At 41.4% G+C, this 25,278-nt stretch overlaps 1 protein-coding gene across 5 annotated transcripts in view; it reads right to left on the reverse strand.

Moving 5' to 3' along the window:
- Window positions 1-25,278, reverse strand: part of MID2 (midline 2) — a 101,857-nt gene that overhangs the window by 71,183 nt on the left and 5,396 nt on the right. For all 5 annotated transcript variants that reach the window (XM_081792977.1, XM_081792976.1, XM_081792979.1 and 2 more), the window contains exons 2-3: window positions 16,240-16,955; window positions 2,196-2,291 (exon numbers count right to left, since the gene is read on the reverse strand). In XM_081792977.1, coding sequence (XP_081649103.1) covers window positions 2,196-2,291; window positions 16,240-16,899 — 756 coding nt within the window. In that variant the 5' untranslated portion in view covers window positions 16,900-16,955. The remainder of the gene's footprint in view (window positions 1-2,195; window positions 2,292-16,239; window positions 16,956-25,278) is intronic.

Raw genomic sequence — 25,278 nt, forward strand, 5'->3', positions numbered from 1 at the left:
TGAATAAGCAATGAGAATAAACTGCTTACCTGCCTAATTTGACTACAACTCAGACACTATACTTAATAGTCTTTTTGATGAGAATGGGGAAGGTGATAATTATAATTTCTAACCACATTTTATTCACTATTAGCCATTACCCTGCCCTCAATCATTGAAAATTCTAAGCCAAGGGATTCCTTATCTTGTCTCCTGCTTACAATGATTCCTTGTCTCTCCACCAGTGTGGGTTTCTCATACTGTAATCTAGCAGCATAATCAGGAGCTTTGATTGAGTGGAACACAGAGGGATTCTGACTAGCTGAAAAGCACTCTGAAATGCCTTCTGTTTTGTTTCTCCCCACTTGTAAAGGATGAAATCAAAGAGCAAAAGAAGAGTATAAAGAAAGTAACCATTCACAGAATCATGACCTGTGAAGTCTGGAAGACACATCAAAGGTCATGTAGTCAGTTCAAGCTCTTATTTTGCAGGTAAGAACACTGAAGCTGAGAAGCTAAATGATTTACTCAAATTCATACTATCAGTTAACGGCAGAGTCAAGTCTAGAAGCCAGCTTTGCAACTTACGTTCGATTCTTTCTTTCCATTCCTTGGGCTTCTCCCTAAATTTCCCACAATATTCCACAATCTCGCACCTGGTATCCTATGTACCCTCCACATAGCACCACTCTCTTCCACAAATGGGAGTGCCCAGCAGGGATTAAATTGCCATGGTATGCTCATCATCCAAATACACCCCACTTTAAGAAATGCAGTCCTTTAGGGGTGCCTGGGTGGCTCAGTTGGTTAAGTGTCCGACTTCAGCTTGGGTCATGATCTCACAGTTTGTGAGTTTGAGTCCCACATCAGGCTCTGTGCTGACAGCTCAGAGCCTGCAATCTGCTTCGGATTCTGTGTCTCCCTCTCTCTCTGCCCCTCCCCTGCTCATGCTCTGTCTCTCAAAAATAAACGTTAAAAAACTGTTTTTAATTTTTTTTTGTATTTTTATTTATTTTTTGAGAGAGAGATAGCAAGCAGGGAAGAGGAAAAGAAAGAGGGAGACAGAAACCCAAGCAGGCTCCACGCTGTCAGTGCAGAGCCTGACATGGGGCTGGAACCCATGAACTGTGAGATCATGACCTGAGCCAAAGTCAAGAGTCAGAGGCTCAACCGACTGAGCCACCCAGGTGCCCCAATATTAAAAAAAGTTTTTTTAAGAAATGCAATACTTTAAGAAATCCAAACAATCAAGAGTGGTTACTCATATAAGATTCTTCTTGCAACAAGAGTCTCATACTCTCTTAAATATAAATCCCTAGGTGGGATTTAACTTAAACCATTACATTTATCTGTCACATGAGTAAGATTAGAACTAGACTATCAGGTTGTAAATAGAATTAGAAATATTTTTATCTTGTCACTGCCCAGAAGGGGTCCTATAACATTTTACCCAACCCTGTTTAGACTTTAAGCCCTACCATTGCCTCTTTAACAAAATCAACACAAAACCAAATGCTACAGCTGAAGTTCCATGCTCTTGAGAAAGAGGGAGAAATAACATCTTTCTTTTATTACATCCACTTATGAAAAGACTCCTCTTGTAAGCTCTGCTCTATTGATGTAGGTATCACGTAGGTAACAAGTTTTGAAAACCTTATACTTGTATGACACTTTATAATTCACAGAAAACTTGAACATAGATCTTATTTGTTGATGACAAGAGTAAGTGGCAAGGCGATGAGTGAGGACCAAATGAGGTGTGTGGGGACAAAGGGAGGAGAGGCTAGGAAGAGGAGGAGCAGTCTTGATAATACTGTCGCAGACACGATATTGCACAGAACAAACCTCACCCTATACTGAGGACCCAGGATTCCCAGATCCCCTGTGACACCCCAGAGATCTCTTTAGGGGGCTAAGATGTCCAGAATTGATGAAAGAAGAAACACACCTCATGTTGGATTCTCCTATTGCCTGCCACTTGGAAAGAAGTTCTGTCTCCCCAATCCATCACCACCAAGTATCTATTTTTGTGTAAATAATATCTATCTGCCCCTTTTCTTGGAAGAAGCATCCTAAAAGAATGAGACTTCCCCAGAACTGCCATTCAGTCTTTCACTCCAAATGGCTGAGCTACACTCTGACAGAACTCAAGTGCCCCCCAACTGACCACCTGATCCAGGTCCTCTGAAGGAAATGCAAATGTTTCTGTTACGTACCTCCACTTGCTGGCAGATCTGTATTAGTTTGGCCATTTGATTTTCTAGTTCACTGTTGCGCTTAACCAGGTTGGTGAGGTTCATCTCCAGAGTTTGCTGTCATCGCAGAGAGTATGAAGCCAGAGGGAAACAGGGAAGAGGGGAAAAAATAAGAAATGTTCAATGAGCTGGAGAACCAACATTATGTGGAGGTCATTTGGTCAATTGACAAACATTCAAAGATTCACTGAGCACTTGCTATGGGCCAAGCATTGTTCTAGGTGCTAATTAACTACACTGTACCTTTTTTGCTCCAGGGTCTCATTATTGGAAAAAAGATGACATTCATGACTTCATGGATGTAGAATTTCATGATATTAAGGCAACTTTATGTTTTCTATAATATTTTTAACTTTTTAAAGTATTCATAGAATTTGCCTTCATAGTAACAGTGTGCAATAAGACTAGGTATTATTCTCTCTTTTACAGATGAGTAGACAAAGGGAACTATAATTTATTGAACAATCAGTACTTGCCAGACATTATGCTAGGCGATTTCATATATACCATTTAATAACCATAACAATCCATGAGGTAGGATATATCAGCATTTTACAGATGTCAGCATTTTACATTTTTCATAGTTCTATAATTAGTATGTGACAAAACTGGGACTAGAACCCAGGTCTCTTGCCTCAGCCACAGCTTTTTCCAAGTATTTGTGATTTTTTTTGTCTTTTTATTGAAACCATTTTAGATTTATCAGTAGGTTCCTTCAGGGGAAAAAAAGACTGTACTTTAATTAAGTGTGAGATTCATCAAGATCAAGCATTGTATGGGGCACCTTGGTGGCTCAGTCGGTTAAGCTTCCGACTTAGGCTCAGTTCGAGCCTCGCACTGGGCTCTGTGCTTACAGCTCAGAGCCTGGAGCCTGCTTCAGATTTTGTGTCTCCCTCTGTCTCTGTCACTCCCCCATTCTCTCTCTCTCTCTCAAAAATAAATAAACATTAAAAAAATTTAGGGGTGCCTGGGTGACTCAGTCAGTTAAGCATCTGACTTCAGCTCAGGTCATGATCTCACGGTTTGTGAGTTTGAGTCCCACGCCGGGCTCTGTGCTGACAGTTCAAAGCCTGGAGCCTGCTTGGGATTCTGTGTCTCCCTCTCTCTCTGCCCTATCATTTGCCCATGTTCTCTCTCTCTCTCTCACTCTCTCAAAAATAAACATTTTACATATTTTTTTAATTAAAAAAAATCAAGCATTGTATCTCATAGCTCCTCTTCTTTGGCCCTAAGGACTAGCCCATGGAGACAGTAGACTTCAAAGTGACAACTCCTGGCCATATCAAGATAGGACATCCATTGCTTATCATTGCTTACTGGTATATAGATCTTCTTAGGTGTGCATTAGAACCACTGTGCAAATCTGTTGAATATAACAAAATTACAACAGCACTCAGAACTCTTAGCACATTTTCAGTTGAGCAGGCTGCTCCCTCCCATTCCTTATGTGAAAAAAACAGAATGTTCTTTACTCTTGGTTGATAATGGGCTTTTATATTCCTTCCTATTCCCAAGTCTTCAGCTTTGGTGGCTGCTTCTCCTCTAGGACTAGTCCCAAAATCCACTCCTCTCTCACTCACCATCCCAACACCCCCACAAAGTCTGTTCCAAATACCCCAACTTCTTGGCCCTTCCTCTGCTAACATTCCTTCCCTTGGTTGTGTACATTGCTTCATCATGGTCTCCATGGCTCCTTTGGTTTGTAATTGTTCAAAGTTCATGTTTTCGATACAAGGGAATGGAGGGAGAAGCAAAGGGAAGTGGGGGAAGGGGGAGAGGACTCATGTACTTGGCCCCTTTCTTGTCTAAGTAGCTGTGGCTCCTTAGTATTCTTGGCACTGTCCCAGGAGTCCATCCCAGAGAATGTATTCCCATGGATATATGTATTTCTATGATGGGCAGTCTGATCTCAGTTGTTCTCAGACCGGATTATGAGAACCAGCTTAATCTTCGCTTCCCTCTTGCCAGATTTCTATTAGTTTCTTTGGCTTTATTCCCATGGAAGTGATTTTTCCCCATTTATTCCATTGTTCTTGGCTTGTGCATGGTTTCTCCCCTGGCCCTCTTTAACTCCACAACCATCTCAATCCGTGGCCTTCTCCTTAGCAAGGGCAAAGAGAATGGAGAAGGGAAAAAGAAGGGCAGCAATTGTTGGTTTGGGCATGATCTCTAAGATAAGTAGATATCACAAGAAAAAAAAAGAAATGGCAGTAGTTCAGAGATTTAATACAACAAAAAGTAATGAGTACCTACTCTGTTGAAGGTGCAGTAAATTCAAAGAGAAAGAGAAGGTGACATTAAGGTGGGTCTTGAAGGATAAGTAGGATTCTAACAAACAGAGATGGAGGGGGACAGGGTGTTCCAGGCACAAGGAATAACATGAGTAAAAGAGAATAAAGTATAAGGACATGTTCAGGGAAGAGAAGTTGACTTGGGCTAGAAGAGAGGGTACAAGAGAGTAGTGGGGGACAAGGTCAGAAATGGAGGTGGAGGTCCTGTTTTGAAGGTCTTGAATGCCTAGGTAAGGAATTTGTACCTCCTTTTATTTTTTAGCAGTGGGGACTTCCCAAAGGCTTTTGAGTAAGACAATGACATAATCTGGGCCGTGTTTATGAGATCAACATATCAGCAATATGTGGGGCAGACTGAAACTAAGGCCAGGGACGCTGGTTAAGAGGATGCTGCAATATTCAAGGCAGTTGGTAATGCAAGTCTGGGCCAAGCTGAGAGGATAATCGAGAGAAACATGTTTCAAGAAGGGATCTGTCACTGTCAAACATGCAGAGAGTGCAAGAAATATGAGGACTAGTAAAAGGCAGTTGGATATGGTAATTAGAAGCCACAGGTGACCTCTGAAAAAGGAGTTTCAGTAGAGTGTTGGAAGCAAATGCCAAAACGCAGAGTTAGGGAGTACGTCAGCAGTGACGATGTGGAGGCTACCAGTCTGGACTCCTCTTCAAAAATTTGGCTGAGTGTGAATAAGATAGAGCTACGGTCTGATGAAAGGGTCCAGCTTAGGTTAGAGAGTGGGCATTGGTAATGGGCTCGATCAGTTTATGACTTCCACTAGCACAGTGGTCCCGATTCCTAGATCAATGGAAAACCCATGTATCACCATCGACTAGATTGACATATTAGGTAAATGTAATGTAGATTGATGAAGTCGGAGCAGACACAGTATTAGAAAGTCATGTTTCAAACTGTATTGTGTTTCCATTCAAACTTAGGATTCCATGGGGAAAATGTTTTCTAACAAGTACATGCAACCTGTTGCAACACTTGTCATGAAACAAACATCCTATAAATAATTCATAGTACAGAGCAGGACTAAGATCCGTGTGTTCCTCATTTATGGCCCAGAATGGAGACTCACAGTTTCTGTGAAGCCACTGAAAATAAAAATTAGGGCTGAAAGCATAATTTGGGGTCTGGTTAGACTATGAACCTTGGGTTACTGTCACAAAATTGTGGCAAATGGTTATTTTGATCTGGCCTCCTAGCAATTTGTAGAACACCAGCACATTTTAACAACGCAGAACTAGAACTGACAAGATGACTCTAATTTCAACCTTACTTCATTAATATGAAAATGCTTTGAAAAAATAAATCTCTGGCTAATGAAAACACCATCTGTTGATGGCTTTTTGCCACTGTTTTCTTACATTACAAGACATAATTTGAGGAAAACCCTGAACATTTATTTACTCACTTCCTATTCATTTACAAGGAATTAAAGCCTCCTCTCAAACTGAAATTGATTCTCAATAATGAACATATGCAAAGGGAAGCAGAGAATTGATACAATTATGCAGTCTATTTCCTCACCCTTCCTTATCATGCCTAGCACTGACAAATCACTTAGAACTAGAAATTCTGGGCCACTTTAGGCTTGAGTCAGTTCATTGATTTAGCCAAGTAATTATCTTGCCTATCCTCTGGTGGGGCAGACCAAGAGAGTACACGTATGTATGTGTTTGTGTGGGCATGCATGTGCCTCTGTGTGTGTGTGTGCGTGTGTGTGCGTGCATGTGTGTGTGTGTGTGTGTGTGTGTGTGTGTGTGTGTGTGAGATTATATAGTCTCTATATGTAAAACTAAACATGACTCTTTGTGGTTGTGTTGTGTTTGGCTTTTAAAAATTGGTTTGTTTTGCTCTTCTCTTGTGTCGTCCAGTTAATCACTGGGCTGGGCTCCCTGTGTCTAGGCCTAGTTTAGTGTGGCTTTCTAGAACAGTTGAACCATGACAAAAGAGAGAGCCAAAGTGGCAGGGGAGGTTGGAATGGAGATATCTGCTGGGAGGAAATGGGGATGGGAGGTTGGCAGGGGAGCAGGATGAAGCTCCCATTTCCTGCTGCAGGAGGTTACCTCTGGGTCCTTCCATGCTTCCCCTGTGTGAGAGTTAGAGAAGCCATTTGCACTATGAAACTGAGATCCTCTTCACCTCCGGATGACTCCATCATTACAGCTTTCACAAAACTGTACATGCGTCTCAATGGCGCAACGTGAGGGGAATATTTGGCTGATTTGCATAATTGAGGTTTTAAAAGGCCCGAGTTAGCTAAACTGGCGGTCAACACCGATTCCATTTTTATCCAGTTTTCACTTCATTTGTATCATATACACTTGACCTCTTTGTGTTCTGTTATACCCTTCACAAAGAGGAAAATGTTTCCCGATTCTGAGAAACCAGACTCAGGCTATTCTTGCAGACAGCATCCCATAAAAAGAAATGGGATAATTGCTGGGATTTTTTTTTCATTTCTTGAGACACAGGTTGTTTCAGATTAACTTTCCCATTGGCTCCCTCAAGAAACCAAGAGGCAAAACACTGCCTCTTCATGAAAGCCAGAGATTCCCCTGGTGGCACACACTCTCGACCACGATCACCACCTGTCATGCTCTGTGAAGGCATACGTGCTCACACATACATGAGCACACTTACACACACCTACCTGCCACAGCAAGTCTCAAAGCTTAAAAAGGGGGTGAGGCTTTCTGTGTGTTCTATTTAAACATATAGTATTGCCACCAAATGCCTGTAGAGTCTTTGGCTTTCTAAAAGGTACCAGGTGAACATTATTTAAAGTCTATGTAAGATCCCAACAGTTTTGATGTGGGAATTGAACTTTGGGAGAGGCAGGGGGAGGAGGGAAAGGAATAAAGGCCAATGTACCCCAAACTGGAGCCTTCCCCAATCCGCAAAAGACAACGTCATCTTTAAAAATGATCTGATGGGGCACCTGGGTGGCTCAGTAGGTTGGGTGGCCGACTTCGGCTCAGGTCATGATCTCGTGGTCAGTGAGTTCGAGCCCCGCGTCGGGCTCTGTGCTGACAGCTCAGAGCCTGGAGCCTGCTTCAGGTTCTGTGTCTCCCTCTCCCTCTGCCCCTCCTCTGCTCACGCTCTGACTCTCTCTGTCTTTCAATAATAAATAAACGTTAAAAAAAAAATAAAAGAATCCTGCTGTGATTAAAAAAAAAAAAGATGATCTGAGCCAGTGACCCCATTACTATTTATCGACATGCTCTTTTTCTGACATCCTGTCTGCTCACTGATGTTCCCAGATATTCCAAAAGCCAGTAGCCAAAAATCTTAGCACATTTTTGGGGTCACATTCTGCTTTCTTTTTTTAACTGCTTGTCTTAAAATACTTACTTTGCTTTCGCTTCAGTCTGTCACTTTATGTATCAATTACATATGGCCTTTCAACAGCAGAACACACCATCTGGTCCACCAACTGAAGCCCACACCCTTATGCTGGAGTGTCTTCCATCCCCAAACATGTATTTGCTGTTATACAGGCATGGGGCTATGTCCCAGAATGGGATCCAGGTGATATACTGGATGTACAAGGTCTACTACTTGAGGTTTGTTAGAGAATGACCAGACTGGTCCTCAAGCCAGGTGAACCAGGTAGCCATCCCTCTTTTTTCCAGAATGTTCTGAAGTCATTCATTAAAGACCCATGTCTCCCATAGAGCCCTTATCAGGAATGTTACATGGACCATTCTGCATTTTGTTTCTTCCCCCTCTTTTCAGGTGCACAGCATGGTTAAATCTCTAGCGTTAAAGCGTATATTGTTATTTGGTCCTTCTAAAAGGAAACACTAAATCCAGTGTTTACTTTGGCAACAGAATAGTGAGCCAGAGCCAACTCTGCTTTCCTGGAATCCTCAATATTGCATTCCACTTGAGCAGTTCCTCTTCAGTTCCTGCCTGTCATGTACATCTTCCTCTTTCTCCTTCACCTGCTCTTCTTTCAGGTCTACCTTCTAGACCTTGAGTGTGCTTCAAGGCACAGTCCTGGGCCTTCACTCAGCTCACTACTGCATGCCTCTACCTCCATGCTAAAAGCATTCAATCTAATGTCTCTAGCCCTGATCGTTCCACCACCACAAAGGCCTGAATTTCAACTCCTTCTACAACACTTGCCCTTTTGGTTCTGAGAGTATCCCGTGATTTCTCTCCTCCAGATATTGAGCAAGTTATTTTCTCTCTGCTGGAGCAGAGGCTCCTTACTCCATCCCTGTCCCCCAACTGGGCATCCAAAAATCTACCCAAAGTCTCTTTTGATGTCCCTCCTGTGCTCTCTCTCAATCCCTTGTGCTTCCACTGTCACAGAACTCACCACACTGTCTTGTAACTGTGTCCTTAACTATCTGTCTCACCACAGTAAGCTGAAAGCTCCACCAGGGCTGGGAATGTTCTTTCTTTATCACTATAACCCCAACATCCCTTCTGGTACTTGGCATGTAATAGGTGTTCAGGAAATGTTGGATGAGTGAATGCATGTTGGATGACCCACGATCGTATCAAACTCAAATCTGAAGCCAAATCATCCCACCCAAACTGCCAGCCCCTCCCTAATTTCCCCATTTCTATCCCCGACCCACTGTTCTTCAAGACATCTCCTACTCCAAAATCATTTTTTACTTCTTTCTCTCCATCGTCTGTAACCACAGTCATTGGCCAAGTCCCGTCAATTCGTTCTTCAGTCTCTCTCCATTCTGACCCTCTTTTCTGACAAACTCATTCCTGGTTCCCCGTTTTGAGCTCAGTGACTTCCTTTCCCTGATTCTTCCTCTTTGCTTCAGAGCATCCTGTGCAAACCTCTGTCATGGCACTTATCAGGCTGCCTTGGAATTTCTTTTTTTTTTAATTTTTTTTTTCAACGTTTTTTTTAATTTATTTTTGGGACAGAGAGAGACAGAGCATGAACGGGGGAGGGGCAGAGAGAGAGGGAGACACAGAATCGGAAACAGGCTCCAGGCTCCGAGCCATCAGCCCAGAGCCTGACGCGGGGCTCGAACTCACGGACCGCGAGATCGTGACCTGGCTGAAGTCGGACGCTCAACCGACTGCGCCACCCAGGCGCCCCTGCCTTGGAATTTCTGATGTACTTCTTTGTCTCTCTTACTAAGTTCAGAGCTCCCCAGGGCAGGGACTGTGCCTCATTTCCTGTGTCCCCAGCTCTGACCACAATGACTTGAACACTGTAAGTGTTCAGTAAACAAAATGAGTGTTCATGGATTGTTTGTTAAATGAATGAATGAATCCCTGGCCTCGATCACTGGTGCTACAGTTTAAGTTATTATCTGGTCTGTCTTCGGGGGAGATAAAGAACAAGACATTACCTCATTATATCAACCTTCAAGAACTTGTATGTCAGTATCACATTTTCCCCTTTCAAACTCACTTCTTTGGGTTTAATAATTCTTTCCTCACCTATTTTATATTTCTGTAATATGTTCCTTTGCCCAATAAGAATAGACAGGATTTTCATCTGCCCAGGAATTGGTCTCTGAGTCAACATCTTGTAAATTGTGCTCAGACTAATGATTGTTGTTAGCTCCTTGCAGATGTTGGGTAGGAGAAGACTTGGGACAAAAGAAACAACAAAAACAGAGAGATAACAGCACAGATAATAGGAGTATCCACTTGCTAAGCTTGCTCTCAAACCCATAGAAAAACAACAGAAAACATCTTCCAACACAGAAATGTTCTATGAGAACAGAGCCAGGTAATCAATATAACTATTGGAGGGAAAAGAACAGGAATTCAGATGAGTGTGTTAGCACACAGTTTGAGTAGAGATGGAATAAATGCATTTTTATCCCCCTGCCACACACAAAACACACAGAGAGAGATTTGTATATAGTATAGTAATGGGGAGCAAGTCTTGGACAATTAAGAGACCACAGAGAAGCCAGATCTATAAGCAAGAATGATTTTATGATTGTCAGTTGAAAGCTAGTTTAGCTGGTTTAGAAACCCCATGACAGATATTACCCTTACCCCCATACATACATGTCCACCACCATATGTTAAGAGAGTGTGAATCTGGACTCAAATGCTTTGCTCATATTATATTTCACTACAGTGGCTCAGTACCTAAGTGAGTGAAATTGAGGAAAAACTTTTTCCCTCACCTATGGTAACCCAATCTGGCCTCACTGAAGATTTTTCTAATCATGAGGACTTATGATATGGCTTATTTATCAGGGAGATCCTTAGTCTCAGGATAGGTTCTACTGAGGCCATACCCCTTCTTAGGGGGAACATACTCATGACCTTACACTTATGGCTCCCTTATACCCAACTTATCCACAGATATGCCCACAGAAGATTAACACAGACGCTCTCTCCGCCTCACACACAGAGACAACACATTTATAGATATACATAGAAATACAAACACAGTCATTCTCAGCCACTCAACCATGCAGAAATACATACATTCCTGTATGGTGACACATACATATGTATGCAAATACACCCTCTCTCAACCCAGGCTTTCATAAAGATATTTCTTTCTTTCTCTTATATGAATCAGCATGCTGGTTCTGAAACTGTCAAATGTCCATTGGTAGATAAGTTGAGAGGGCATCTGTCTTGGCAGACAGAAGTGGGTGTCAAGTGGGTGAGCAGAAAAATGACTGGGAAAAGGCGGTGGCTGAGTGAGAATGGGTGGGTGGATGACAGAACGATGGAGTAGGAAGAAGAGCAAGTAATCAACTCTGATAAGATTCTAGAATATCATATTTACCAACTTTTTAACTCTCGTTGTGGGTTTCCTTTGAACACTCCCCAAGTCTCATATCTCCCTTCTCTTTGTCTAGCAATCTTTAGTTCTCTCTGTCTCAGCCTCTCTTTTCGTGTGTGTGTGTGTGTGTGTGTGTGTGTGTGTGTGTGTTTTACTTTCCCATGACAAAAAGCTTACTCTAGTGCCAGGTCATATTTTATAACAAGATCCCTGATATGTAAATGTAACTGCATTTAAGAATTATTTGTAGTAATGAATTTGTGGAAATGTAATGAGAAAAAGAAAATGTGCTTGTTTATTCCTTTCAGGAAATTCCTCTATTCCCCCCTGGTTTTCATCAGCTATATTTTTGGCAGGCTGTTGGCATGGAAATGTGAAGACATCACTCTCAAAGAGAATTAGAATAATCACATCTGATTTATACAGATGTCACCATAGGGTTAGGCAGTTGGAAAATCCAGCAATTCAAATGAATAGGAACTTAAAATTAAGGACATGCCATACTTTTACTAACACTCTGGCTTTGAATATTATCAGTAGTGCACAGGCGATTCTTTTCAGACTTCCAAAGTAGTCATAATGGCAAGACAGATTTCCATCTTACAAGATGAGATCTAAAGCAAGCTAGAGTCGCTGGTATACTTCCTGTGGATCCATTTTAAAGATTTAATTCATTTGGATTTCTTGAGCATATACTTACTATGTGTGCAAGACAGCAAGAATACTGAAGAAGTAAAAGACATTATGTCTGGCCTCAAAGAACATATGGTATTGTTGGGGTGTATTGGAGTGGCCTTGTAGGGGTTCAGTTGAGAACTACAGAGTAGGTAGGATTCCTCAGCAGGTCAAGAGAAGAGCATGAGTCAAAGTTAAGAGTTAGAAAAGAGAATGAGTGGTATGTCTAACAGACTGTTAGGAGGCTAGTCTGGGCAGAAAAATGTAGCATGTCTGAGAGTGGTAGCAGGGAAAGATAGATGGGCAGCACAGGAACCGAGTGGTACAAGACTTCGAATAAGCAATTGAGATCTGTCATCAATACAGAGCCACTAAAACCTGACCTCTTTTTAGAAAGCCAACACTTACTAATGCAATAACATTGATCTTTTCTAAGGGGAGAAACTCGTGACAATGAAAACTCTAATACGTGAAGCATTTTTATAGTAAATGAAAAGAAGTAATGGAGAAAATAATTACTCTGATAGCCCTTACTATTGTAATAACTGCCACAAACAAAATTATTCTTTGAAATTGAAGAATTTAATTGAACCACTAGTAAGTAGCCTTCTGAAGGATACATAGTTAGAATGGACAACTAAATATGGATAATAAACCAGAGTAAGTATCCCAAACCCTCTAATTCATTTTGAGTACATGTTAAGAAGACAGGCTGGCCTCTGGCTATTCTGACCTTTCATCTTATAACATAACAGTTTGTTTATTCTTTATCAAACAAATAAACACTAGAGACCACTAATCCAACTCGGGGAGGTTAGTACAAAAAACGGTGGTTATAAAGGCCAAAAATGAAGCTCCAGAACCAAAAAGTACAAATAAAGAGCAATTATGGGTGCCTGGGTGGCTCAGTCAGTTAAGCATCTGACTTTGGCTCAGGTCATGATCTGGCAGTTCTTGAGCTCAAGCCCTGCGTCAGGCTCTGTGCTGACATCTCAGAGCCTGGAACCTGCTGCGGAATCTGTGTCTCCCTCTCTCTCTGCCCATCCCCCACTTGTGCTCTGTCTTTCTCTGTCTCTCAAAAATGAATAAACGTTAAAGAAAAAAACAAATAAATAGCAATTCACTTACTGGCCAGAACGTAAATCCCCTAGATATATATACTATCATCCTTCTACTTCTCCTGTAGGACTCTCGTGCTCCCCTCAGGGTCAGCAGAGTATGCCCAAGCCCATCTCCCCCATAGCTTCTGACAACCAGCTTTCTCCTTTCTCCTTGGGGAAGAATCCAGCAGATTAAGGGGATAATCCTAAATGCTTTTCTAACTTAAAATGAACCTAATGAAGTGAGTATGTGTGACACTAAAAGTCAGGCTTCCTCTCTGCTTAATGTGGGGAACTAATAGCCTTTTATACTTGGACACCAAACCAGAGTGATCCCCACACATCCAACACACACACACACACACACACACACACACACACATGCGCGCGCGCGCGTGCACACACACACGCACACACGCACATACCACCTCTCCCACCCCAAAGTCCAAGATGTTCCAGACAACATAACAAACCACACGGTTGGGAATGATTCATATGTTTCCACTCTCGGTCCAAACATGAGCAAAAGAAGTTTCCACTTAATTTATAATCAGAATTTTCTGCACATTTCCTAAAAAAATTAAAGGGGAACAATTCAAAATCTGGCCATTCTTTCTCCAAAACTTTCCGATTAGTTACAGACTAAAGTATCTTTTTGGTAAAATACTTTTGTGCTCCATCCCAGCCTGGAGACTTAGCGCCGTAGCTGCATGGTGCCAAGTATCTAATCAGTCAGCCAATGTTTTCATGTTTTCGGATGTTTTCAAAAAGCTGGGGTTCTGCAGATACAGGCTTATTCTCTCCAGTCTTTTGTTATCTCAACCGTACATATGGATACAGATTTTTCTGTTTGGAGTATTTCTCAAGGCCAATGCCTTATTATAGTTCCAACACCTGCAAATATTTGGCAGAGACTGTTCCATCCATATCCTCCACTCTTCCTGCAACCCCACCCCCATCTCTTACCATTATGAGGCTGTAAGCTTATACAGTATGTCCCTCCCCGTCCCCCAATGCTGTTAATCATTTATCTGTGACCCATGAAGTGTGCAATTGCCAGAGCATAAAGGTAAGTTTCAAATCACATTTCATGGGCAAAACTTAGGTCCAAAACAAAGGCAGCATGCCACAGTAGAAAGGATACTTAGGTCAGAGTCTAGAAGCTGAGTTCCAGTTCCAATTCTGTGACTTTGACCAAATCACTTAGTCTATCAAAGTCTTAGTTTACACCACATTAAAGTGGAAGGCTTCAGCTAGACCAAGAGCAAGGCCTAGCATCTTAGGACTCTAAGAACTGAAATCAATGAGATTATTCCTCTCTGCAGCTTTGATAGGAATGAGAATATCATTCTCATTGAGTGAAATCAACAGACAAACATTGAGCTTTGTACAAATTTGTAAATATTAGATATAAATAAAAATCAAAAAAGGCACAAACCATTGTCAAAGTGACTACTCTCGATATTACCTGCAACAAATTACAGAAGGGAAAAGATATCCTGTTCTGAGTATTGCTACTTTCACCAACTTCATAAAATTTGTACCAATTTTTTTAAGTTTATTTATTTATTTTGAGAAAGAGAAAGAGAGTGAGAGGGTGGGGCAGAGACAGAATCCCAAGTGGGCTCTGTGCTGACAGCAGGGCTCGAACTCATGAACCAGAGACCATGACCTGAGGTGAAATCAAGAGTCGGACTCTTAACCAACTGAGCCACTCAGGTGCCCCCCTTCATAAACTTTTTATGAAGTTTTTATGAAGTCAAGTTACCCTGACTTTTTCAGAGCATCACAAGAGGAAAATCTCTGCTTCCTTCTTGCCCTCCTTCCATCCTATCTGGGTCTTCCTTCCAAACTGGCTTATATATCCAGTCTCTATTTTGGGGTAGTAATTTTATCAGTCATTTAAACATTTTGCTTTTCTGGAATTTCTGCTAAATAGCTCCCTTCTTAAGAGAAGTTAAACCACACAGCAGGCAGGTAATGGGAATAAGACAATTGGCCGGGGTTGGGGGGGTGGTGCACCTGGGTCGCTCAGTTGGTTAAGTGTCCGACTTCAGCTCAGGTAATGACCTCATGGTTCATGAGTTTGAGCCCCATGTGGGACTCTGTGCTGACAGTTCAGAGCCTGGAGCCTGCTTCAGATTCTGTATCTCCCTCTCTCTCTGCCCCTCTCCCACTTGCTCTCTCTCAAAAATAAATAAACATTAAAAAATTTTTTAAAAAGACAATTGGCCAGAGCTGACATTTGTTAACATCAATGTGAAGTAGTAAGGTTTTACAAAATAGGCACTGAGACCTGCACATAAATATCATGTGGCACAACCACTTCGGAAAACTCTGTCCACTGAATGCAAATGAAAGACTAGGAACTTCCAAGGCGGGGAATGCAACCAAGTGCTTCAGTCTGCAACCCACAAAAATGAACATTGGCACAAAATCTGGTACTGGGTTAAATATTTATTGCCTTCGGCTTAAATTTTTAGGTCCGATACTTGATTATCCCTCCTGATTTCGTGGTAAACTGAGGTTCCTTTTTGTCCGTTTGTGTGTTTTGTTTTGGATTTTTTTAAGGCAGGCTTAGAATTAGCCCCCTGTTAAGGGCTTGATGGCAATTTGTTGCAAGCGGCCGATGCCAAACATTTGTTGCTTTACTGTACTGAGCGTGCAAACACATACACAGCTGTCATCCACAAAAATCTCTCGCCTCCATATAAATACACTCAGACACCTCCACCCACACCTCCACAGACACACACCCAACCTTCCCGCTGCTAGACCCATACACATGCATATCGGCACGTATGCTAATTACAGCACACCTACATAGGTACTCACATACTTAAAAGAAGAGGTGGAAAGATCATGACAAAGATATGTAGTGTGCAATATGTCACTGACAGAGGAGAGAGGGCATTGTGTCTCTGGACAGACTACTGGTGTGGCAGGCCAGGGGCTAACCCTTCCAGAACTGGCCAGAGGTGAATAAATGCAAGGAGGTTTACACAACAGACGAAACAGGTTCCAGTGAGAGCTTGCAAGTGAGCAGAGGCTATACCTCATGAGAACAACTTGGAGTGAACTTATTTGTCATATAGGAAAAATGGACCTAGCTTTATTAGGGAGCTTGCTAACTGTACAACTGTGTGTAAAGAGACCAAGTTGGGTAAGGGATATGTCCCAGATCCCTTACCTTGAGTTTCTCAAATCGGTCATTCAGGGACGCGACCTGATGGTCTCGGTGACGTCCCACCAGTTTGCATAAGGCACAGATCAATTGGTCATCAGATACACAATACATGTTCACTTTCTCATTTTCATGGTCCAGGCAGGTGATCCCTCGAAGATGTGTGTCTGGCACTGGTTCCACCAGGCGGTGGCTGGTAAAAGGTTTCTTGTTAGGGTGTGTGGCCCGCAGGCAACGGTCACAGTAGGAGACCTCACAGGTGATGCATGTTTTCACTGCATCCCTTGGCGGGTCCTGCTCACAGAATTGGCAAGCAATTCGCTCACTAGACATGGCAGTGCTGGGCCTGTAAGTCCTCTCCCGGCGGCTCTCACTTGGGGAATTGGGCCCACTGACGGAAGCCTTCTGAAAGCGATCGATAATGTTCTGCAGAGTCACATTCCTCTTGAGGCCGTCCAGGCCCCGGTGGTTCAGTGAGATAACATACCTGCACGTTGGACACTGAAAAGCGGTAATGGGTTCAATGGATTCACCAGAGCCACAGCTCGAGACCAAGATTCGATGCGCACAGCTGAAGCAGAGGCTATGAGCACAAGGGAGAAGAAGGGGGTCTTCAAACAACTCTAGGCAGATTGGACAGGTCAATTCAGACTCCAGTGTTTCCATCTTTAGTGAAAATAATCCTGCTGAGGCATTAAGAACCGCAGAGGCTGGGCTTTCACCTGCAAGGAATACAAAGCAAGAGTCACTAAGCATTTCCAAAGGAAAAGTGGTTGCAGCATAATTATACACTAACCAATGGAGGCTTTACATGCTAGATTCCTCAGCGATGCTGGAGCAATAGCAATGCGATCTGGGCATTAATCAAAAAGCCTTTCTCCCCTTCACACCTTGTGGTTGACAAATGCTTGAGTTTATTTTCCTGCACTAATAAGGAGAACCAAGTGACCACCTCGGAGTCCTGGTTTACTGGTCGACATTACTATTCCAGCTCATAATACTGGCCCATGCCAGTCACATATTATCCACTGAAATCTCTTGTCCTGGACTATGATGAGCCTGAGGCTGTGCAAAATTCTCAATCTCCATTCTCCAATATTGGTCTGTATTTTACTTCAAGGTAAAATATAGGGGCTGCACCTATTTCACCTCTAGTGGAAGGAAAATCAGGCCATATTTCAAGCTAACTCTCTGGCTTTTGAAGTGATTCCATTCTGAGAGCCTGTGTAAAAAACAAGAGTGAGCTGCAGAAGAATGTAACTTCTCGGTGCAGAATAATAAGTTCTTCAGAGTGTGAACTTTAATTACTTCCTGTTACCACTCATGGAAATTCCTGTTCTATCCCATTTCTAGTAAACTGAGTTACTAGAAACAAATGATGCTAGTATCCACTTCCTTCCCCCACCTCCAGAAAACCCCTCATCTCATCAAGCTCCATGAGAAATGATTTCAACCATTCAACTTACTCAGCAATAGTTGCTGATCAATACTGACAACATATCACCTTGTGGTTTCAGCTGGATTTTATTATAAGACACCCACTGAATTAGCACAAACCTACTATGGAACTCACCTCCCCATGTGTCTTAAAATGTAACAAGATGCAAATCAACATCCAGATATAAATTAGCAAGGTGAGGAGCCAGAAATTTTCAGACCTGGTAGTCTTCATTCTGGTACATGTTTTGGAGAGTAAAAGAAGTCATCCAATTAACATGAAACTAATCTCTTGGCCAACCTATCTCTTCTGCCACAGATATTTCTGAGCTGAACATACAGATACTGCCACGGGTCTTCTGTTAAATAAAACCAACACAGAGAAATGTTCTAACCTAGCCTTAACTAAGGACAAAACTATCTGACAAAAAATGTTAATCCTATTTATAGAAAAAGAAAAACATCATTTGCTTTTGAATAACTTTTGTCATCATCTTACTAGCACTGGATACCCTCACCAGGGCTTGAAAATTTTGATTCTGCCACTGATATTTGTTCAGATTTTGTCAATCAGTGACCTCTGCCTAGCCTTCTCACAGGATACTTAAACACTGAGTACAATTATACCTTGTGAATAAGTACAGTAGATGCATCCCTAAAAGCTGTTTCTAAATCAAACCTTTTACGTGCATGAAGATAACTAGCTATTTAAGGGAAATCTAAAGGAAACTGGGCTGTAGAAGTAGAGTCTTTTTGTAAAATAGCCATTCTCAGTTGGTCTGGAATGTTCAGATGTTTGGATAACCGCTTTCTTAAACCGTGAGACATGTGATATTCTTATTTTATAATTCACAGGTGCTTCAAATTGTTGGCTGGCAATATGTAGCTTATATTATCTATCAGCTTTCACCTATAGAGATGAAAAAGTAAACCAATTACAATGTGCATATATCACAGAACCTTAAAATTGGAAGAGACTTTAGTTAGAGATGATGGATTCCAACTTTTGTTCCAGGCAGGAATACTGCCTTTGATAGCCCCACTGATCAAATTCAACATGTCCATAAGTGAATTTTTTATTCTCCCCCAACCCCCCCCCCAAAAAAAAACCCAAAACACCTGCTCTTCTTCCAATTTTCCCTATGGGATGAATATCACTATCCAAGCCTGGAAACCTAGGGGTCTTTTCATTTACATGGTTATCATGTAAATGATAATGACATGGTTATCACCACAACCACTGGTGGCTTCCAGAACATTCTGTTTTATTTCATTTACATATCTGTCTCCAGCTAACTCTCTCTGCTCCTTGAGGGCATCGACTATTTCATATTTTTATTCATAGCATGGTGCCTCATACATGCTAGGTATTCAATAATTGTTAAATGAAAGATCCCTTAAAGTACAAGTTGGAAGAAAGGACCTAGCATTTATTGAGCACCTCTTGTATTCTGAGTACTGTTAAGCACTTTACACACATTATTTCATTAAATTCTATCAAGAAGCCTGTGAGGAGGGGCATTTAGGTGGCTCAGTTGGTTAAGCGTCTGACTCTGGATTTCAGCTCAGGTCATGATCTCATGGTTTGTGAGATCGAGCCCCACATCTGGCTCCCCACTGAATGCAGTGCATGCTCGGGGTTCTCTCTCTCTCCCTCCCTCCCTTTGCTCCTCCCCTGCTCGCTCGCTCTCTCTCTCTCAAAATAAATAAATAAAACTTTAAAAAAAGAGAGAGAGAGAATCCTGTAAGGAAGGTACTACCATGCCCCTATTATAGTTAGGAAATTGGGGCTCAGCATTGTTAAGTAAATCAACCAGGAATTATACATACCCACAGCATTGGGTCAGTCTAATGCCAGCGCCTGTGCTCTTTCCCCTACACCTTTATTTCAATCATCCCACCTCCCTCACTGAAGTTTATCTTGACTATTTACAAGAGTGTTTCTAAACAGCATGTTTCCACTTCTATTTTTGTCTCTCTGTGTCCCTCCCAGTTTCTCTGATTCTTCCTCTCATTCCAAGTCCCCTCCAGAATCATATCTTTTTCTTCTAGGCCCAATGCCACTTCACACTGCATTTCTATTACTACCTCTTCCAGAACTGGATGTCTGCATTCTTTAACATCTGCATTGAAAGCTACCTGGGAGAATTGAGTAAGCCTCCCTCCAAAATGACAGTTGGTCAGGGGCATCTGGGTGGCTCATTTGGTTAAGTCCGACTTTGGCTTAGGTCATGATCTCACGGTTCATGAGTTCGAGCCCCGCATCAAGCTCTGTGCTGACAGCTCAGAGCCTGGACCATGGTTCGGATTCTGTATCTCCCTCTCTCTCTGTCCCTCTCCCACTCAAGCGCTCTCTCTCTCTCTCTCTCTCTCTCTCTCTCTCTCAAAAATAAACATTAAATTTTTTTTTTTAAAAATTGACAGTTGGTCAGAAGCATTGCTAAAGATGTCTATTCATTCAAAGCTATACAAAAACAATTAGAGTACTTGTGGTACTCCTCTAAGTCTTACTTAGGAGGGTGCCATACAAACCCTTCTCTACAAGCCAAAAAGCTCTTCGAATTTCCCTGAAACCATAAATACTGCTCCTGAGTAAGTGTGACACTTGAACCTCACTATGAAATTAAGCTTGGGAAAGTATGCTATGGGTCAGCATTGCCTTGAATAAGGTCAAAATAGGATTTTTAACCAGGGATTTCTGAACTTCCTAGAACAGTTTAAAGAATGTTGTGTGTTTGTCATATCTGCATTCTCATGGGGAGAGGGTTGTCCACAGCATTCAAAATGTTCTCAAAAGATTCCTTGACAGGGGCGCTTGGGTGGTTCAGTTGGTTTCGTGACCAACCCTTGATTTGAGCTCTGGTCATGATCTCACAGTTCATGGGTTCGAGCAGCATCAGGCTCTGTGCTGACAGTGAGGAGCCTACTTGGGATTCGCTTTCTCCCTCTCTCTCTCTCTGCCTTTCTCCCACTTGCACTCACTCTCTCCCTTTCTCTCTAAATAAATAAATAAGCATTTTTAAAAAGCAAGAAAAGGGGCATCAGTTGAGCATCTGACTCTTATTTCAGCTCAGGTCATGATCCCAGGGTCGTTGGATGAAGTCCTACATTGGGCTCCATGCTGAGTGTGGAGCCTGCTTGGGATTCTCTCTCTCCCTCCCTCTCCCTCTTCCCCTCTCCCCCACTCATGCTCTCTCTCAAATAAAAAATGGAAAAAACATTTTTAAAAAGCAAGAAAAAAGAGTAATTGACAGAGAAAGTCAAACACTAGTGCTCTAAAATAACCCACCTTAATGATTTTCAGCTCTACAAAGAATAATAGAGGATGGTTACAATTTGTTGCTTATGGTAAGGAATTTTTCTATACTGCTTCTATTCTGTTTTATCTTCAAGTCACAATTGCTTCAGCTGAGACTGTGGAACTGAATTTTTTTCTCAACTTCTTCAAACATCTGTTCATCTCATCTCTCATTCATGAGGCCACCTTGTTCTGGTCACTCCTAATATTTCAGCATCCTTTCAACTATGCCCATTTTCACTACCTTCCTGATTATCTAACCACATTTCCCCGTAAAATTTATCTGGCATTTACTATGTGCCAGACACTAAATAATACCCTTTATATGCCTTATCTCATTTAATTTTCACAACAATCCTCTAAAAGGTAGGTAGTATTATTATCAAAAAAAGTAACTTCTCCCAGACCACACTTATTTGCAAGTAGCAGAACTAAGATTCAAACCTAGAATAAAACTGAGAATCCAGAAATAACCTGATATATTCCTATATTTACAGGCAAGTGACTTTTGATGAGGATTCCAAGTCCACTCAGTGAGGAAAGAATAATCTTTTCAACAAATGGTATTGGGGCAACTCCATATCCACATGCAAGATGATGAAGTTAGAGCCCTACCTCACACCATATAAAAAAATTAACTAAAAACAAATCAACAACCTAAATGAAAGTGTAGAAGCTATAAAACTCTTGGAAGGAAACATAGGTGTAAATCTTTGTGAAATTAAATTAAGCAAGGGTTTCTTACATGATACCAAATGTACAAGCAACCAAAGAAAAAAATAGATAAATCTGACTTCATCAAAATTTAAAACTTCTGTGTTGCAAACCATCAAGAAGGTGAAAAGACAGCTCACAGAATGGGAAAAAATACTTGCAGGTCATAGATGTGACACAGGTCTAGTATCTAGAAATATACAGAACTCTTAAAACGCAACAATAAAAAGACCAAGAAAGTGGGCAAAGGATCTGAATTGATATTTCTCCAAAGATGATTTACAAATAAATGATTAGTAAGCATATGAAAAGATACTCAACATCATAAGCCATCAGGGATATGCAAATAAAAACCACACTGAAACACCACTTCATACTCATTGGGATGCCTATATTACTACTTCATACCCACCAGGATGACTATAATTTTAAAAAACAGCAGCTGTCAGCCAGGATTTGGAAATACTGCAACCTTCATACATTGCTGGTGGAAATGTAAGATGGTGCAGCTGCTTTAGGAAATAGTCTGGCAATTCTTCCAATGGTTAAATGTAGAGTTAGCATATAAGCTAGAAGAACTGAAGATGTGATCACTCAAAAACTTGCACACAAATGTTCATAGCAGCATCATTCATAATAGCCAAGTGGTAGAAATAGTCCAAATGTCCATCAACTGATGAACGGATAAACAAATGTGGTATGTCCATACAATGGAATATTATTCATCAAGAACAAGTAATAAAGTACTGACACATACTACAACATAGATGAGCTTTAAAAGCATTATGCTAAAAATCATATGATTCTTTTTATATGCGATGCCAGAATAGGCAAATCCATAAGAACGAAGGTAGATTAGTGGATGCCAAGGGCTGGGGAGAGAAAAGGATGGGGGGTGTGTGTGACTGCTAATGGGTACAGAGTCTCTTTGGGGGATGATGATAACGTTCAGGAATTAGTGGTGATGGTTGCATGACTTTGTGAATATAGTTAAATCCACCAGATTGTATGCTGTCAAACAGTGAAGATATTATGACACATGAATTACATCTGAATTTAAAACAAACAAACAAAAAAGATTCAAACCCAGGTCTGACCCTGGAGTATGAACAGTTCACCACTGTACTACACTGCCATCTATGCAACTATGTAGTCATTCTAAATCCTACTGGATTGCTTACTCCTGCCAATTGTTTTTCTAGGTCAGGGTTTGGCAATCCCCTGGAACACCTCTAATGATCAGTGGATGTCAGAAAGCTCTCAGCTCCCAACTTTTATTCGTTTACATAATACAAGACTCCTAACAAAAATACTTGACTCCTACATCACAAAATACTTTCAGAAAGGACAGGGGGAAACAGTATGGCAGAAATGAAACAACGGCAAAGTATTGCAACTTCAAAAAGTCTGTGAATCACTAATCTATGCAGAATTAGAGAGTGCACTAAAAGATAAAGACAGGATGTGAACCTGATAGAGTGTGAACTGATAACAGGTAATCATGAAGCTTTAGCCAGGAAACACAAGAGTTTGTCATAAAAATGCACTGATGAAATGGCTGGGCAGGCTGGTCTACCAAGTGCCATGTTAAGAAACAAATGCCCACATGTACATACACTGATTTGTTCATTTAGTTACTGCCATGTAGTCAAATATGTACATTTACGTATTTGCCCTTGCTCTATTATAAAACTGTTTCTGTCTGCTCTTTCTTCACCCTGAACCTCCTTCAGGCTGAGAGCCCTGAAAAACAGAAGTCTATGAGAAAAAAAAAAAAAGTAAGAAGGTATCATAAGGTTGTGTGAGTAAGTAGAAATACAAAAAGAGGAGCTTTGGTACAGGTGATTAAGATAAAAATAATGCATTCTATGCTTATGAAATGAAAGATTGATTTCAGCATGATCTGCACTTGGCAGAATTCTATTACTTCAAATGTGATTTGAACATAATTAAATGTCCCCTTATTTCAGCAGTTATATTCCATCCAGTTTTCATCTTCTAGGTCTGCAGAGCATGGCCCAGGGCTCTCATTACCTCCCTGAGAAGCCATGGTCCCCCCTTCTTCACAGAGAAACTGTGAGTGTGAAACCAAGCCTGACCTCTGGGCTGTAGAATGAGGATTGAGCTGAGCTGTAGGACTTGTTTAAAAAAGAAATTAATGTAAAATAAACATTCTCCAGGATATTAGCGTGAATGTCCCATGAGCTTTTCCTTTAAAACACTACAAACCCTGCCTTAGGGGAGGAGAGAATGAGTCCCGGCTTTAGTCTGATGTTTCCTTAACTATAAAGTGTCGTTCAAGTTGGACTAGAATCACCGGACGATCTCTTTAAGATGCTTTCCAGCTCTGACATCCTATTATTACAGAGCTCTTGCTATCTGTTCCCACATAGGAAAGACACCATGGCTTATTGAAAACTAGCTCCTCAAAACACAAATCTTATTTATTAGTGTGACTAGAAAGGCTGACCAGTGAAGGGCATCATCATGAAAGGAACAAAATGCATTACTTTGGCTAAGGCAAGATGCTGAATGACAGTGGCTAGATTTGCCTGGTGTATACACCTCAAGGAAGATATAATGGGTGCTCCTAGAGGACAAGGAAAGGGGAGAGGAGTCCCATGGGAGGACAAACCAATGAGAACACCTTTTGAAACTGAAAAGGAAGACAACCTTATCCCGGAATGCAATTAGTAGGAAAGGACCCCTTGAAGCTGAAAAGATCATTTGGGAACCTAAAAGGCAACCAAGGCATAGAATTCTCACCCTAAAGGGGCACAGACTGCAAACAGAAACCCAGAAAAAAAGAGGCTAGGTGGTCAGTAAGCATAACTAATAATAACAGCCATCTCACATTTGCATACCATTTTATACTTTCAAAATGGTTCCAAAGCCATTATCTCATTTGATCCTCATAATAGAGCCTCCTTAGAGTCCTGGCTCTAAACTGAATTAGCTGAGTGATCCTAGGTGAGACATTTAAACTATCTGGGCCACAGCCTCCTCATCTGTGGATTGAAAACTACCTGCCCTACCCAGCTCACAGGCTCTTATGAAGATCACATGTGGATAAAATAAAATTATTAACTGGCTTTACAAATACAGATATTCTCATCATACGTTCACAGATGACAGATACAAAACAAGTTATTGAGGAAAGCAGCAAATGTTTGGAAAATCGTCCAAACACATGGTTGGCATGATGGAGAACAGTCACACTCCCCCGCGAGTTTTCTGGAGGACCATGTGTCTGATTATGGTATTTCTTATGTTCATATGTCTCCCCTGTTAGAATGGAGCTCCCCCCCCCCCAACAAGGGAAGAACTGTTTCTCTCCTTCCTTTCAGCTTTTATCATGCTCAGGACTAGAGGTTGATTACCGACTGACAGCACCAGAGTCAGTTCCTGTCTAAAAGATTAAAGCCTAATTAATATTTTATAGCATGTGGATTTAATGATGTTTTCTTTACAATGATTAGCTCCTAAATCCAACCATTGGCCATTTCATATAATATGGTCATCATAAACATTAAAATGAATATCACAAGGGGCGCCTGGGTGGCTCTGTCAGTTAAGCATCTGACTTCGGCTCAGGT

Source organism: Panthera onca, chromosome X (genome assembly GCF_046562875.1).
Source record: "Panthera onca isolate mPanOnc1 chromosome X, mPanOnc1 haplotype 2, whole genome shotgun sequence".
NCBI lineage: Eukaryota > Metazoa > Chordata > Mammalia > Carnivora > Felidae > Panthera > Panthera onca.